The sequence below is a fragment of the Cyprinodon variegatus genome, unplaced genomic scaffold (assembly GCF_000732505.1).
Source record: "Cyprinodon variegatus isolate N-32 unplaced genomic scaffold, C_variegatus-1.0 Scaffold121, whole genome shotgun sequence".
In the NCBI taxonomy this organism is placed as follows: Eukaryota; Metazoa; Chordata; class Actinopteri; order Cyprinodontiformes; family Cyprinodontidae; genus Cyprinodon; species Cyprinodon variegatus.
In genome coordinates this window covers 542163-561110 of record NW_015150574.1, presented here as the reverse complement: position 1 = coordinate 561110, position 18948 = coordinate 542163, and the positions used below count along the sequence as shown (strand labels likewise).

Genomic DNA, 18948 nt, shown 5'->3' with positions numbered 1-18948 from the left:
GTTGACTTCAGCGAAGCCTCAAGGTCAGAGACGACCCATCAGACTGCTCCAGGTTCATGTCAATAGCTGCTGACAATGTGCAGTTATGGAATTTAAACTACTAAAGATTAGACACACACACACAAATACCTGTTCTGCCATCGTAGTGAAGACCATGTGTTGACTCTCATTGACTTCCATTGATTTTTAGTCATTTTCAACCCTTTCTGTGCCCTAACCCTAAAACTAACCGTAAACCTAACCATTACCAATGCATACATCACCCTAATCGTAACCCTAATCCAATTGACACCTTAGCCCTAAACCAAACTGTTTGCAAAATAGCATGTGAGGACCAGCAAAATGTCCTCACTTTGAAACAACTGGTCCTCAGTCTGATGGTGAAACTGGAAAAATGGTCCTCACTCTGATGGCTAGACAGTTACACACACCCATACACCCCTACTCACACATACTCTTAATAATATTTCACTTTTTTTCTCACCAAGTGAAAAATGTTACAGTATTTTAATTTATAAAATATTCATATAGCTGCAAAACCACAAAAAAAATATCTAAAAGAAGTAAACAAACAAAAAGAAAAAAATAATTTTAAAATGACACATCTGCAGTTCTTAAGGACCTATTTTTGCCAGTCAAACAATGAGAAAAACAAAAGTGGGTTTGAATTTTAATTTTCTTTAAAAATCAACAGGAACCATCCGTTTATAGCACTATGCATATTAAGGGTGTTATCTACTTAATGTTTGCCTCTCACCCAGCATTGGTTCTCCCCCCTGCAGAGTTCATTACAATTACATGCACATTCTCAATTATGCTAATTATGTAAAGATGTAATTTACCAACTTTGTGTGGAACGTCCTCCACTATCGGTTCTATTAGAGCATAAAATAATAATATTTAAAAATATGACTTACTACTTCTTAATGTACGTTGCTAAGTAACCTGTATTATATTTGAAGTTCAGATTGAGTTCAGAGTTCTGGGTTGCCAGCTAAGGAACAGACAATTGTAATAAAAATACTTTTATTCTATGTACTGTATGTTTGTTTTCTTTTGGCTGTTCTCCTATTCAGGGGTCACCACAGCAGATCATTGTGACTTGGCCTTTCCTGCTTCAACCAGGATACAAACCCAGGTCCCCTAGATGGCAATCAGAGGACCGATTCACTACACTACTAGAACTCACTACATCATGGGGTTGTACTGTATCCATGTATTCAGTTTAAATGTCTTAATTAATTAAAGTTTTGATGGCAATAGGATATCAGATATTACCTTAAACATCATGTTTTGGATTATTATGCCACCTCCTTCTTGAGCTCAAGCACAAGCATTTGCTCGGAGGATTTAAATGCGTAGAGTGAAATAAATTAAAACTCCCACATTTTATCCACACACATTTTTTTTTTCCTTTCAAGGAAGCAACAAACTTGTTTTCAGACTATGATTTGGGGGGATGATGTTAAAGGCTCTATTTTTTCAAGGGGCCTCCCTGAAAGACTGTTATTTTTATCTTCTCAGTTCAGGGAGCACATTATGACTCGAAGAGTCAGTGAAAGTACATGTAGAGTTATAATGGAACTACCATCCATGACTAATACCCCACAGGCAGCAAAACTTTTAAAGCCTCTCTTATACCAATATAAAATAACCCTGTCAGTTAGAAATTCTAGTTTTTATCCATACACATTTTCTAGCCCTTGCTGGATAACATGACAGATTAAATGCTTTTAAACCTTCTAGCACAAGAAATATTGGAAGGACGATGCACAAGACACGTTTTGTCACGCTCGGCTGTGAATGTTAAGCACAGATGTGTTAAAATAATTGTCTTGCAGCCCCTAGGAATTCCTCTCCAGAGTCAGAACAAAATGTGAGTTTATCAGCAGATAATGTTTAACCTGAAAGATAGGATTCAAACTGTGGCTTTCTTGGTTTCTTTTTAATAAATAATTACCCATGATAGGATTATTGCATTAGTTTGGTGCAGCTTTTACAATATTTAAAAAAAGACACAATCCGCTATTTGATGTTTTTAGTATCCTCCCAAGTACAATAAATTGTGATAGGGAAATTAACAATTCAACAAGATATGCTCTTAACAGAGCTGTACAAATAAGAAAAACAACCCTTACCCATGCCACAGCCATTATGCCCAGTGCAAACAGGCTAGGTCCCAGCAGGTTCCACAGACCGTGACGGTCCAGCTGCAGAGCCATTGACAGAGACATCGCCCCCAGCAGATACAGCACCTTCGCAATAAAAAAAGAAAGAGAAAAAAGAACCCACACACACAGATCAATACCTATCCTCCATAAACACTGTCCAAATCATCACATCACCAATAAATACATGGATAATTGTGTAGTGAGGGAACAGCACAGTCCTTCTGTTATTGATTTGTCTGAAAAGTAATTTTTTTGTAATTTGGGCGACAAAATTGCTATAACTGATTTTTTTTTCCTCCTCTGTCAGTGTATACTGTAAAAATACATAAGAGAAGCAAAACTCCACTACACTGCATTACAGTGCATCACAGGTAAAAGGATATAGAATTTGAGATATTTTGCCATTTTTACCAATGTTTTTGCTCAGAGACTAGTAAAGGCCATTCATTTATTAAAACTTTGAAAAAATAAAGAAATCTGAGGGGATAATTTGTTCTATCATTATGGCTCCATATACATTTCTTGCTAAAAATGCAGATACCAAGTGAGGTAGACGTCTGTATTCATGGAGTATTTATCTGCACTTGCGGTTAAAATAGCCCTTATAAATGCTGCTAATTTGATTCTCTTAATAATACCTGTACTTTCTTCTTCTTTTGGTTCGGAAAAAACCTAAAATCATATAACTTAAGTGATGTCAAATAAAGAGGATAAGATACAAAAGTTTGAGTTATTTATTTAATTGCAGAGAGACCATACTGTTCGCAACCAATGACAAGATCAAGATATTCTGGATGAATATCTAAATCCTTTTTTTTTCCCAGAAATTCTAAAAGCCACCTAAATGGGCTCATGATATGATCCCGAAGTTTTTAAAGTTGTATGGAAGCAGCTGTTCCAACCGCTGCATTTCCGAATTCTCCCGAGTGATGCCCGACTTTAAACGAGTGAATAAAGTGAACGTGATTGGTCGTTTATCAAGGGGGCGGGATTGTTGTGGCGGAAGGTTCGCATGCAATTTCGGCTGTGGCTGGTTTGTCTGAAACATCTTGCTAACCAGTTAGCAACTTAGTGCTAGTAGGTTCCCAATGGGAAAATACATTGGGACCAAGTAGCACTTAGAAATGACACTGTCAAGGAACGCTATGAACAGCTGAAACATGCGAGGAGGAGACTTTTTGTGTCGGAGGTCGTGGATGAGTCTCCTTCGTCATACATTTTTTATTTAGAGGAGGAAAGTGGCTAAGGAGATGTTGTGGAAGAGGACGCCAGGGCGGCAGAAGCTTGGTTTGGTGTAAAGTAGAAGGCTTACAGCCGTACATGTTTGAGCCCTTGCCTCGTAATGCTGCCAGATCTGTTAGCTCAACGCCTGGCGAAGACGCAGTCATTTATCCCCGTGAACACTGGGGTCTAACTCAATGATAAAGTTAATGGTTCTTATTTCTTGTTTTAACCGTTGCGTCTATTAGCTGTGAAATATGAATCAACATGCTAGGACCGAAAAAATTTGATTGACAGATGACCGTTGATATGTGATTGGCTGAATTTAGGTGTACAAGCTGACGTATAATTAACTGGCCTGCATAAGATAATGAAAAAAAAACACAGATTTTAAGAAAGGATTTTTTTTTAATATAAATTTTCTTATATACATGTTTAAGCTAGAATTACTTAACTTTTGAATATGACTTCCCTACGACCTTAAAGAAAGACTACAATTTTAATGGACAGTCCGATAAGCTCAATGTCAAAAGGCTTTAACTGAAGTAAAATCAGTTCGTTGTGAGTCTTAATCTTTGATGAGTTTGAGAGACATTTCCCAAAATGTCTGACTACAATAGTTGGTTAAGGGTGAAAGGAAAGGTGATTCAAATTACAGAGAGCAATGCAGAAATCTCTGAGCCAGAAGCCTTTTATAAAATCTAAACAGATGTGAAATAATCCACACTGAAACAACTGTTATATATGGACATTTGGAATCTGAAGCTAACCATATAGGAATAATCATTTACTTTCTGGAGAACAGTTATAAGGTCAGATGAGACAACATCTTAAGTGTTTAACTGAAATAACTTTTGTTTTAAGCAGTGAAACCTAAGAATACTGCACAAACTGTCAAGCATGGTGTGGAAGCATCATGGTGTCTGTTAACTGTTAACAGAAGCAGTAAATGGCAAACTACTTATTGAAGAATCATAGAACTCAAACTGGCTTAAACTGTTACCTCAACCATTAATCAGCTTAATGTTTGAAAAGTTAACACAATTGGATGTTCAAGAGAACAATGATTCCAAAGACACATCAATATTGGCTTTAGAATGGGTAAAGAAACCTCAATCCAAATGGAAATGCATGCATTATATTTAAATATCATGTTTGTAGTAGAGAGCACGCTGTTAAAAACACATTGCACCTTTACTGATTATAGTAGTGGCTACAAAAAGCTAGAGGTTTCTTACTGTAAACTGTATTTTAGCATATATTTCGATTTTTAGTCGGTTGTTGAATAAAATATTATGTTAAACATTTGCATTCAGTTGATTTTCTTTTAAGGGAAACTAGTTCTGACTCTGTAAGCTCCAAAGCGTTTTTATTTTGTCCCACTTGCCATGTAAAGGTTCCCATTATGCATGGAGGACCAGATGTCCGCATTTCTCACTTATGTCCCAGTGTCTCACAAATTAACCAAATGTCCTGAATTGGCTGGGTCAAATTATGGAAAGTAAAAAAAAAAAAAAAAAAAAGGTTAAAAGACATGATTCCTAAAGGCCTTGCCAGCTGTCTATCGAAATGCAAAGCAGAGCCCCACATCATGATCAACCTGCAGATGATGCTGTTAAAAATAACCCTGGTTTTTGGGGTTGCTTTGCTTCATTATATTATTGTTTATTCATTTTGCATATGCACAATATTGTCCCACTGCTTGTAAAAACCCTGAACACTGCAGTTTATAAACAAATAAAAAGAAAAATTGCAAAACACAGATATGGAATACAATAAGCAGTGGTGGAAAGTAACAAAGTATATTTACAAGATTACTGTACTTAAGAAATTTTTTTAGTATATTTACTTTAATTGAGTATTTTTTCGGGGGGAGTACTCATAACTCTCTACTCCACTACATTTTGAGGAAACTAGTAGTTCCTTGTTCCTTTTGGCTCAGCTTAGCTCTGTAATCTGTTGTTGCTGTTTTTTTCTCTTGAAATGCAAATTAAACATGGTAAAAAAAAAAAAGGGAAATGGCGTGTATTTAAAAGCTCCTAAGAAATATCAATTAAAAAAGCTTTCCATATTTGTTTTTGTGGCATTTAAAGTTCTTTACAGGTGGTGTAGAATTTGTAGCAGTTGTTTTGCGCAGCAGTACATCAGGTGGTTTCTGAAAGTTACAAGGTTCTTTAAAATTACTCTGAAAATCATACAGACATGTAATGAGATTAGAAAGTAAATCAGTGTTTTTGAATACTTAAGTAATTTAAAACACATGTACTTTTGAATACTTAAGTATTTTAAAGTGAGTACTTCAATATTTAAACTTAAATAGATATAACCAAATATGGCGGAGTAACTTTTCGTTGTAGTGGACAAATAGTGACACTACAGATGAAGCTATAGTCAGAGTATTTGACCAGGTTCTATGAAAAAATAATCAAATGTAAAAGTTGTGTCCTTAGTAAACTCTGGGAAAAAAACAGAATATGAGATTCATTTTAACGGTGCAGGTATGTAAGCTTTTAAATACATTTTCCTTTATGGTTTCATTTTTGGTATTTAGCATAATACTTTAATCATTCTCCATCCATTATTTATATGTTTATATTCTTGTGTTTAGGGTCCTGTTGCGGTAACTTTGGTAAACGGCTAGACCATATTACATCCAAAACTGATTTTAACTAACATAATGTGAAAAATAAGTACAGTAGATAAGTAAATTAACATTTTTATGTACCAGTGAAAAAAATGTCTTTAGGGTACTTCTACTACACTGTAGTCAAATCACAGCTTTTTATGTAATTGCCAGGAACATTGAATAAAATACATAAGACTCTAAGAGTAAAAGTTACTATATTAAAAGTAGGAATAGAATAATAATGCTATAGCTGGCATATGCTATTTATTTTTTCCAAATCCCATTTTAAAATACTGTAAAGCCACAGGATATGAAGGAGATAAAGTCAGAGTGGGGGGTAAAATCAATACATTGTATACACAGGCTTCAGAAAGACTTCAGTCTGTGTGCAATGTGAAGAGAAACCAGGGAGTTCGAAGCTGGTAGGGGATGACCTGCCTGTAGGAGAAAAGGACTAATTGACACAGACAAAGAGAAGAGGAACGGTGCGGTGTAGCCTGAGGACTCTGTGCAGCCTGATCATCAGTCATACTGTGGTTTCAGATCATACAGAGGCCCCTAAAAATGCAAACATTGTATACATAAGCCTGTATACACTGATGCTCCAAAGCAAGTTTTTTTTTTTTTTTTTTTTTTACTGTAATGAATCATTATCCGTCACTGTAACAGAAGAACTAACACAAACTCCTGTCCTCTCCAGAGTTGGTCTATTTTTATCAGCATATTCTTGCTTTGCAATCTACATTAATATGTGCTGATGTATGTATATTTATATAAAATACATGAAATCACAGCACTACAGCAGACTGCCCTGCTGGATGAAACATGTTCAAAAGACGGTGAGAATTTAATAAGTGGGAACACAGACAGCACATGTTTCAGGTTTAATACATTATTTATTAAAAGTAGGTTCATGGAGCTAATTAAGAATTTAATAATCTTGGACACCTTGTGTGTGTAACCTTTAGTAGGTCGCTGCTGTAATGTTATTGGTTTTGCATGCTCTTTTGATCTGTTTCTATTATTGGTTGCTTATATAATTCAACTGATTTGTTCAGCGCTTTAAGAACTGCAGCAGAGAAATGTCAGAAGGATGTTTTTTATAAAATGTTTTGTAAAGCTAATTTTTCCTTCCAATCAAGAGATATTATTCTCATAATCAACTATGCAGTAAATTTTCTAAGAAATTGAACCTTTTTCTGCATGTGATCAAAGATGTCTAGGCGATTTCTTAGCGTCCTGCCTCAAAGAAAATTAAGTTTTTCCAGTGTTTTCAGAAAATCTTTTGCTAATACCTGTCCAAAAAATGTATTTCTATTGTGGCTGTTTTTTAATTTGCTGGCCACCTAAAATTTGATTGAATTGATTATAGTGTTTTCTTTTAAATCAGGTTAAGATTGTTTCACTGCTTTGCCTTTCCTGTGTTTTGTTGTTTTCGAGAATAATAAGAAGCCATCAGTCTCAGGGTAGATTTAATAACAACCTATCATGGGAATGTTTTGTACTCAGTTTAACAACTGATGCATCAAATTAATTTTTGTATAATCTGCAGGTGTTCTGCTGTAAGGAAACATATTTTTTAAAGGAGTAGATTACTCAGGGGATCTTCATCTATCATACTTAAAAACATCTTGTACATAATTTGCGTAAAAATTGAATTCAAAAATTTCTGTTAGTAACAAATTCCATAACTCAATTGACATGGTGTGAAGGCTGGATTTTCATTGGTTAAAAAAATGGATTTGCAATATCAGCATTTAAACAAACATTGTGAAAATTAAAGAGATACATATAAAAAGATCTAATCCTTTCATTTAGAGAAGTTATGAAGATTCCTCCCACGCTCTAAAAGAATGAAACAACTTGAATACAATAAAGTTATCTTAAATGTTGTTTTAACCAACCAATTAAAGAAATGTAATAGTTCTTCTCAAAATGATTGAAGAAGGAATGCCAAAGAACATTTCCTACTTCACAAAAGTTAAAAGAATAATTTTTTTTAAAGGCCCTATGTTAGGTGCTTTTTTCATTTGTTTCCTTCTTTTATAAAAAGCCACATTGTTCAACCTGGAAAAGTTTTTGTATATCTCTTTATTGTCCAGCAATGGGAAAATTCAATCTCTGCATTTAACCCATTCCCTTGGGAAGCAGTGGGCTACAATTGTGAGGCGCCCGGCAAGCAGTGTGGAGTTAAGGGTCTTGCTCAAAGACCCAGAGTGGAGGCTGTGGGGATCAAACGGGGTACTTACAACCTTCTCAGAGCACAAGCGCTCTGCTCTAACCACTAGGCCAAAACTCCATATGCCTTTAATTAAATGGCTACTACCAGCAAAGCGTCTTAATAAGTTTACCTTGAAGAAACAAGGAGTGGTGGAAAACTTTTGCACAGTACTCTAGTAGTCAATTACAGAACTGGAAGTGGGGCAATAAAAAGACATGATGGACACAGAATGATAAAGATCAGATCATGTGGTTAATTGTCTATAATTATTCAATATTGATGCACCGATGAAACAAAAGGTCAGCAAATATTGCAATCAAAATTAGCTTTTCGTGACTTCAAAATTCAAAAGATTAACATTATTTACCTTGAAATTAATGATGCTGACTAGTAACCTTTAGCAGACTGTGATTAAGAAATGACTAAGATATCTTTTTGTTTACAGACTAGTAAAGTATTCTGCACCTTAATTTGTGGGAACTTTTAAGGTTTTGCGCGTCTTATTTGAGAAGCACACACATAGATACATTAAGAAAATGCAAGGTCCTTTACCCTTTACGGCTGCAGTGGTCCTAGACATTTATAAACACACACACCTACCCACGCATTCACTCTGTTCAAGTACACAAGCGTGCACGCTTCCTCTTGCCAGTCCTGACATGTGCGATTTGATTAGTGGCCGCATACTGCAGAACTAAGCAAAAAATGAAAACCCAAGAGGACAGCAGATGTTCATACTCTCCCTCGCTCACACAACCCCACCCCCGCGCTTCTCTGTCTCATTTATAGACAGGGACACACATTTACACTCACACACTTTCCCCTCCGACTGCTCAATATTGGTATGCAGCCAGGGGGTGACCCAGGGAGAAGGTGCACCTGTTAGTGTTTATTCTCTACCATATGTCAACAAGCAGAGAATTTAGTGCCACACTTCACAATTTCTAAAGCCACTGATCTTTTAATTTATATCCAAGAACCAAGGCATATGTGAGATTTGTTTATACACTGCTCTGGAGACCTCTAATCTCTCTTTGTTCTGGCTTTTTTCTTTGCCTCATCACCCCTGACATATCAAAAACTGCAAAAGAACATCAGCATGGCATATATTGTGATACAAACAGGTCTTATTACAGATGTCTAAATACCTGGACATGTTTAGCAACCTTTCAAAATACATTGAGTGATCATAATAAAATGCTTTTCTTTTACAATACAGTAAACACCTGATTGCAATTTACGCTTATAAGATCAGGTGAATGTTCTTTAATTTTAAACTGAAATCTGCATATTTGCATAATCAAATAAAAGTAATGCTGGAGTAGAGTACACATTATCCAAATAATGTTAAGCAACATAATATTCTGCATTTTCATATAATTTCATGGAATTTAAATGAAATGAAATGATTAAGAAATGTCACAGTGATCACAGTTGTTTCAGGCAGCCTGTCGGCAAGTTATAAAAACGCTCCAACACATTTCCAGGAATTGTGATCGCAGGAATGGTGAAAGAATAAACATGCATGTCCAGTTTTTATAATGCTAATGGAACATTAAGTGTTAAAACCCAAAACCAATCAGCCCACCCACATATCTTTACACTCATGAGTCTCATTTTCTCATCCTGCCTCTAGCTCCTTTAGCAATAACAAAACCTATATTTTTTAAAGCCTCTGGTGATAATAAACCTTTGACAGTAACGTTTGGTAGGCCTGATCTTTATTGTTCAAACCAGCTATTACAGATAGCCAGCTACATTATGCACGCTCTGTTATATATGTGTAGCTCTAAAATAAAAAGGAATAAATCTATTATATTCAAACATTTTTGCTTTAATCTATCTGTAAAATAAATAATTATATAAGAATGATGCTAGTTATTATTTGTATTCTAATGACCTAAAGACTATATTGTGAAATGCATAATTGAGTATTTTAAAGTATACCATTGTTTCTACCTTTAAAGAAAAGTTCATACCTTTCATCCAAAAGGAAACCTGCTGTATTCAGTTAAAATGTTGTTTGATGTATCTGCTCAATCACAATGCAAAATACATATACACTGCACTGCAATTTCCCAGCTTGGGATAAATAAAGTACATCTATCTATCTATCTATCTATATAAAAAGAGATTTATATAATTTTGAAAATCATAAAAGCGAAGATTGTTTTTATTTGATTTTATGATGCATACATTTCTTTTTATTAATGCTTATCATTAGATGGCTATAGGAGAGTACATTTTAATTATCAAACAAATATGATAAAAAATTATTTTGTTGTGTAAAAAGTTTATAAAAGTGTATAAAAGTTCAACTTAAAAAACTACAGATTGAAAATGTTTTGTCATTGTCGCCTTTCTATCTCTTGTTTCTTTCATCTTTTCTCTTTTTTTTCTTTTTTCCTTTTATTCTTCTGTTTTTCTGCTCTATTTACATTGCAGTGTCAATATAAACTGTAAAACTCCCTGCATAATTATAACAAAGCAATTTATATGCATGAAACAAGTGGAGCAATATGGCAATTGCCATACTGCCACACTTGTGAAAGTAAAATCTGTTGGGCTCTTTTTGGCATCAAGACAATTATTCTTATTGCCACATTGCCAGACAGGACACTGTAAAAAAAAACAACAACAAAAAAACTACTGATTTTTTTTATTTTATATGCTTGTTGTATGATATGATTATAAAAATGTATACTAGAACAATTAAATGTGTGAAGGCAGTCAGAACATTTATGTTTTTTCTTTTTTGAATAAAAAGTATTAAGACTATTTTATGCTTTTTGTTATACGAAGGGAAAATACATAAAGCATCAGCAGAAAAAAGGATCAAAATGCACTCATTAAGCAGTGCTAAAACCAAAGACATATAAAATCAACCCTGTAAAGCAGGGATCAGCAACCTTTGAGTTTTTATTTCCCCAACATAAAAAGGATTTTGTTATATTGTATACTGTAGCTATTTTACCATAAAACTGAAGCAAATAGTATTTCTTATTTATATTTAAGAATGAAAGGTTAAAAATTTACAAGAAAAAAGGTATTTATTAAAATGAAGCCAGCTGAGTATACAAAATATGGAAAAATAGTCAGCCCACTTGGGGACGTTGGATGAAATGTTCCCTATCCCTGTCTGTGTGTGTCAAATAAACATTAGGAGGAACTATTTAGTTTCTAGGCTGCTCTGTTCTGGAACAAACCTCAGAAAACATGAGATCTGCAAAGATTGTTGCTTCTCTTAAATAAGGACTAGAAATATTAATGTTTACTGCTAAATCTACGAAAGGGTTAAGTTCAATGTAATCTAATCATTTTGATCCTGTCTTATCTAGTTATTTGCTATAAATGGGGCATTCTATATATATATTTTTTACAATGTAATGTTTGTTTTAATGTGATAACTGTATTTCCCATTTTTAGTGAGAGTCTTTTATCTGTGTGTTTTTTGTTTAAACCCTTGAACTCTTCTGGATATTGCTATACATATAGACTTGTCTTGCCCTGTCATGTTACTCTGACAAAATTGCACTAAAGGTTGTCCGATGCTGCTGATGATATCACATAATCACTTTCACAATATTTCAAATCACTGCTACAGTTAATATCCGGTTGATGGACAGGCTTTGGAGGAGTAGAAGCAGTGCTGATTGATGGAAGAAGTTAAAACTGTTTTTCTACATTTTTAGTTTGCTGATTACAGGGTAATAAATGGCCTTTTATGGTTTTTCACTTATGAAGGTTTTACCGGTCTTAGAGCAATTTATGGTGCCAGAGTCATTTTTGTAATTGTGTGCCCTGTCTGTTAATAATACCCAGAGCCCATTTAATGCAACATCCTGTTGGGTCAGATTTTTATATTAATTATAGGAGCAAAAACACCTTGGATATTCAAACGCATATCTTTGAAAAACATTTTGTATTAAAGATACTGCTTATTGCTGAAAGATATTATGCGATTAAGCTTGCAACGACGAACAAAGAAAACCAATCACCTGGGTCAAAGGGTGCTTTCTATACCAAACAGTTAAACTGGTCAACATTTCTGGGTTTGTAACTCTATCATGGTTAATGGTGGGTTATGCTCTGAGAACAGACTCCCCACTTTTTGAAATTTTAATGTTCATTTCTCAGTCACTCCACTCTGTTTTGAATGACAGCATAGAATATGAAGTCGTACAACTATACGAAAACAGAGAGGGGGGTAGACTTGATAGTCTGGAAGATTTTGCTTCTGTTTCTGTCTTGTTTCTATTCAATTAATCTTTATGCAGTGATTCTTTCATCTGTTTTTGCGTTAAATAAAATGAAACAAAAAATAAAAATTATTACAAAAAAAAGCAAGTAGCTTCTTTCATAACAGAACAAATACATACAATTAGGCAAGTATAAACCTTCCAATTAAAACAGTGAATGCAAATCAATCTATTTTTAACATTAGTATTTGCCAACTTAAGCTAAAATAAGATGGTTACAGGTAATAATTAATATATAGTTGTTTGGGAGCCACTCGTTGAAGAGCCAAGCTTCCCATCAATAATAGTGGTATATGACAAACCAACTTTGTCTGTTTGTACAAATTTAAACTCTTAAGAATTCTTAATTTAAACAAACATACATATGATTAATAGAAAACAAAACTAGCCAACGCTTTCCTTTAGATTAGAATTGGGGCAAGTTTAAGAAAAATTTGAAAAACTGGGAGCAATTTGTATCACCAGAGAGATCTGATTTTGTAAGGTAACAAAATCAACCTTCATTCATCGGTATTGTGTTTTTTTTTTTGTTTTTTATTTATTTAGGTATTGTTTTTTTTTTTGGTTTTGTTTTCCTTTTGTTAAAAGAAAAACATATGAGTGTGTATGGGAATTGACATAAATGTATATATGAAGAAGAAATAAGTAAGGAAGGAATTTGTTGAGGCTATATGAGGTGGATAAAATGTTAAGATTACCAAGAGTATTGTAGTCATCCAGTTTATGTATGGACTGTAGTGAACTTAGACTTGCTAACTGTGTTGAGACTACTTGAGAAAAGATTTTGATGGATGTATACATTTTTTTAAAATGCACTCCTTAAAAATTGAGTGAGTAAAAATAAAACAAAAAGAAAAAAAAACTAAATATGCCATTATTGACTTCTAATTGAGCCGGGGTATTCACCCCATGTCATCTCACTTCAGTTTAATCAAATTGCTTTAAAAATATGTATAAATCATTCTATCAAAAAAATAATAATAATAATACTGGGATGTATCTTTAATAGAGATCTGGTTATGTTATAGCAAAAACAAACTTCCCAATTTGATAGCACATGTATATATTATAATTTAAAAAATGTCTTAATTGTTTAATGAGAAGCTGTTTCCCCATGCAATTAGTTTGTTACAATCACTGATAAATTGAAATAGAGTAAAACATACCTGTTTGATGATAGATTTTAGCCTTGCCATGGCAATGACTGTGACCCACACTGACATAAGTGACCCAAGGAAGTCACAAAACTGCAGGACGTCGTACTCCATGATGCAAAACACCACAATACCAGGTTGGTCACATGCATGGTAAAACTGCAGGAAGGAAAAAGGCAGTCATTACAGTTGGCTTTTGATTTATGTTTTCAGTGCAGTTTAAAGAGCATGACATCAGAGATGGATGTATTTTATTTCTCTTTATAGACCCAACATTTAATTTGCACACTCAATTTTCACAGGATGATAAAGAAATCAACAGTTCTCTAAAGGTAATTTGAAAAACAACTTTTTTAGAAGCCCTGTTAAGTTATGTGCGACACTTACATTTTTGTGAGGAGCTTTTACTGTAATTTCACAGCTTTTGAGATTAATTTCTTAAGAGTATCAACATTGCAAGAAAAGGCTTATTTCTTTGTTTTAGCACATCTTAGCAACCAAATATTCAAACTGCATTACATGAAAAAAATATAGGAAAAGACAACAAAGTGCATTGCAGTGAAATGATAAATAAAAGTGAGTAAAAAATAGACAGAATAAAACAGAAAATATAAAACAGAATGAAATCAACAATATTTTGATTAGTTTAAAAAAAGTTGAAGCCAACCCTAATCAAATAGGTTTTTTAACCTTGTTTGAAAGGTTTTGAATGGTATAATTGGATTACTTTCCATTTCTAAAAAGAAACCCTTCGGTTGGAAACTTTACAGAACTATTTAAAAGTGTTGTTCTTCAACAGTTGTATACAATTTTGTCATGTAAAATCATAAACTTAACTGCATCTGGCAGGGAATCAATGTGACAAACTAACAAAAGTCGTGCTTCATGAGGAAGTGAATCGAAATATTACAAATAAAAACTATTTCAAACTATCTTTACAGATAAAATCTGAAAAAAAAAAATATGATATGCCTTTGTATCAGGTAACTAACAGTTAGTACTTTGTAGAACCACAAATCACATATTTTAAGCAATAATTTCCCACCATTTAGAAACTGTATTTTAGTTCATTTTTTTCACCTGCTTGAGCTGATGTCTACGTGGCTTGGTATTCTGTGCACAAAAGCCATCTTCTTCCTTTTTTACTCTTCCATAATCATTTGTTTTGTAGAGTGCATGACTCATTCTGTTGGATGGGCTCCTCTCAGTCATGCAGCATGACTAACATTTGAGTCCATAGATGTTTTTGTGGAAGCTGTGCATCTCTGAAACTCTTCAGACTAACAAAGGGCCTTATGGCCAATTCTAGGACAGCCGCTCCTTGGTAATTCGGAAGTTGTCCTATACTATAACAAACCTTCCTATAGAATTTACATATCTTCCATCTGTCTGCAGAGTTCATTGTTCTGAAATAATGCTGTTTGTTTACTAGCATGTCCCCTAACACAACTGAGGCTTTTATCTAGTTGAATTTCAGAACTAACTTGCTGCATGAATTTGTGTAGGATTATCATAGTTGGAATGATAAAAAAAAAGCCAGAACTGCAAATCTTTTTTTGTAAAAACATGGAATGCCATTTTTCATTTTGTCACTTCACACATGAAAACCAAAATAAGTTAGTAGTTAATAAATGGAACTCCAAAGTAAGTTGTAGAGTGACTTGTCCTGCTAACTCATGAACAAGCAAAGAAAAAGAAGTAAATTAATTTGATACAGGAGAAAATAAAAACACACTTTTTGTCCAGTCCACATGTCTGCCTACAACAATGTAAGTGCTAACAGCTTTGCCTAAAGATGCTCAATACCTAGGTGAAGTCTCCAACTCTCATTGAGCCCTTCATTCCATGTCGAGCTCCTCTAGCAGCAGCACACAAACCTTATTTCACTGTTCCAAATATGGGACATAACATCTGTGTATCACTTCCCAGTGATTGGACTGGCAGCTGTGAAAAGGTTCTGCTGACTGACTGTTATGTTGTAACAGCCCATGAAGAGAGGGCTGCATGCACCATATGATTTAGTTTTTGGAAAGGTTTTTACTAAAAACCATCAACAGTGGGCCACAGGCCAGAAAGTCAAGTCTGTTCCCTTGGATTGGACTGAAGAAGATGGGGCTGGGAGTAAAAAACATGACTACTGCTATAACTAATATGAACTTTGCAAGAAGTAAATAAGAGGTGTCAGAGAAGTCCCCATAGAAACCGAATGGGTCTTCATCAGCTCACGGCTGGTAATGGTGGTATGCATATTGTGCTGTTCATTTATACCTCTAAATGATGCCGATGGAGGTGTTATTACACATGACGTTGTGAACCTGACAGCATTAAGGGATGCCATGGACAAGGGTTATGTAATGGTGTAATTGTGCTCAAGATCTTAATGTTGATTATATTTCTTATTTTCAAAGGTTTTTTTTTTTTAACATCCTGCATTTTACCAGGTCTCAGCAGTATTACACACACACCATACATTTCTGTTACACAATATGTCCTGATCACAAAACATCCTTATGAACAAAAGACCGATCCTGCATGATAAGATGACAGACATTTAAAGACACAGGATGCATGACTGATTTCACTGTAAACCTTATTATGAAAATTGAAAAGAAGTGAAATAGGGCGGCTTTATGAAGATGTAAGAGATTTTTTTTTCAGACTCCTCATAAGACTTTTTTTTTTCTTTTCTACATGTCCTCCTCCAACATGTAATTCATCTATGATGAACAGTCCAATAGAGTCATCACCAAAGGACAGCAGGGGGATCGGGTCACCTCCTCCCATAATACACACTGTACAAAAACACAGTGATCTGCTCTAGGGAGGTCATGTTGCACGTGAAGGGATCATAAGACAATTATTCTTGATAAAACAGGAGGGAAATTATGAGATATTTTGTATCATTCAATCATAAGAATAAAGTCCGACTCGTCACTAGCTGACCTTTTCAATACAGTTGAGCTATCTGCTACTGAGATAAGAAGGAACTTATCCTTGAATGCCTTCAAGGATAAGTTGTTTTGCTGTTTCAATGTTTATACCAAGATGATGGTGTCTTTGAACTGGGACAATGGGATGTACAATAAAAGAGGATTCATTCACGATTTTTTTTTTTTTTTTTAAGTTTATCTGGTTCGACTATCAACTGTTATAACTTGTACATCCTACTCTCTAAAGATCTTTGAACTCAAGGCGAGTGTCTGAGGATTCTCTATTCAATAAGTTGAATATTGAGAATTATACTGACATTTATTATTTCTCATTGGTCTACCGCAAACTATCTGAACAAAATACATCAAACTGTGTGGTGACAGCATTAAATTATTTAAAATACGTAAATACTTTTATGAGGTGAGGCTTCTATCAATTTTTTCAGTGTTTCATTACCTTTGGGGGATGCTTGTCTCATTTTAGAAAATAAAACATTTTGGCTCAATTAATTTTAACTCAAAATGAGCCAGTGGGAGAAAATAATTTGGGGCTTAACAGCATTTATTTTACCTTAAAAGTGAGACTGAGAACCCCAAGTATATTTCAGCACAGTACAATCTGCTCTGGATGGCCACTCTACTGACCTCAGAAGGACTCATCTGTTTGCTGCAGTACATAAAATTGATTTCAAGCTGAAAATGGAAATCTTCCTGACCCATACAGAAAGACTTTTAGAATAAAAAAATGCTTGACCAAACAATTTGAAAATAAAATACTATTCTATAAAAATAGATAACATGTAGGGCTGTGCGATACAGCTAAAAACTGCATCATGATATAAGCCTTTCATATTAGACAATACTGATGAATATTGATTATTTAATTATTTGAAATGAGGAGCAGGGGACAAAACCCCAAATCAAAGTGTAACCTTAAGTGTACTTAAACATAACCTTTGACCTTTAAATATGGAACTACTTGGCCAGCAACTGTATTTAGATTTTTTGCTTTGAGAGGTTTAGAGACAAAAGCCTTTCCCCTGCCTGTACTCAGAATAACGCATTGTTTCTGGATCAGAGGTCAGGGGAATTACTGAAAATTTCATCAGACATATTTTATATTGATATTGATGAGGTGTCCATCGCAACATATATATTAATATTGATTAATTACCCAGCCATATTATGTTTTATTTCAACAGATGGATTTTAAAAGAAAATGTTCTATGAGAACAGGTGTGTTCAGTCTATTAGAGAGCCATCGGACATCCAGCAAACTTTGATTGCAGATCTATAGAAGACTGCCTGGGGTTCTGAAGTGCTGACAGAGTGAGGAATCGGTCTTCCTGAGGAGTTCCAAAAAAGGTAAAAAACAATCCACTGGACTTTGTTTCCAAGTTTGAAGACGTTTCACTTCCCATCCGGGAAGCTTTTTCAGTTCGAAATATCAGAAATAGCATTGAGTTTGAGGCTATGTACAGTAGCCCAACAAGCCCATGTTTTTGTTTAGAAAACATGCAAATTGTAACGGACAAACGGGTCCACCCCTTGGGTGTCGTTTGGCTTCTTTTGTTAGCCTGCAAAGCCCCTGTCTATGTCTCTGAAAGGGGTGTCGTTCCTGTGGAGTACTTTCTATGGGCTGCTCTCGTCTCTGATTTTTCTTTCCTATATGGAACTTGTGCTTCGGTACCATGGCTGACTCCAAACAATGCTGTAACAGCAGTTAACTTTAGTATGCATCCTACCAAGATAATTGAAACCTGCCATGCTTCTCTAGCAGGGTCCTTGCTTAGAATACTGTTATTAATGCTCAGACCAGGCATTCCTTTGTTAGCAGCTAGGGTACCAGATGCTCAAAACAGTCAATTGCAGAATAAGCAGTTTGTACATTTTTATGGGCACAACCTGGATACTAAACTGCTAAAATTTAGCCTTAATTAAAAAAAAAAAACTTTTCTGACTTCAATTTATGTTTGCTTTACCACCATAAGCGCTTGAAAAACATAGTTGTAATCACTGCCTTTGTTCCAGACTACCATTTGGCGTCAATCAGTTAAGCAGCATGAGTCCTTCGTCAGGAACTGTGTGAAATTACCTGCATGCATCATGATTATGTACATCCAAACACAAACATCCTAAGAGCACATTCTATCATGATGAGTTTAATCTCCACACTGACATCAAATGACTTTGCTTCTTAGGTGTTGTTAAAAAATAGTTGAATATAAATAAGCAATGAAGCTTCCTGGTTATCAGATTTAAATAGAATGCAGTAAATACAATTCAAACCAGAAGGTTAAATTTATTGTTTAAAAATGAACATCTTGTTATTTTACTCAATGAAAGTTGGAGGAGGCATTTCATAT

At 34.6% G+C, this 18948-nt stretch overlaps 1 protein-coding gene across 1 annotated transcript in view; it reads right to left on the bottom strand.

Annotated features, from left to right (window-relative positions):
* tmem8b (transmembrane protein 8B) overlaps window positions 1–18948 on the bottom strand; it is a 67373-nt gene that overhangs the window by 6747 nt on the left and 41678 nt on the right. The window contains exons 11-12 of the mRNA XM_015375587.1: window positions 13665–13811; window positions 2139–2255 (exon numbers count right to left, since the gene is read on the bottom strand). Coding sequence (XP_015231073.1) covers window positions 2139–2255; window positions 13665–13811 — 264 coding nt within the window. The remainder of the gene's footprint in view (window positions 1–2138; window positions 2256–13664; window positions 13812–18948) is intronic.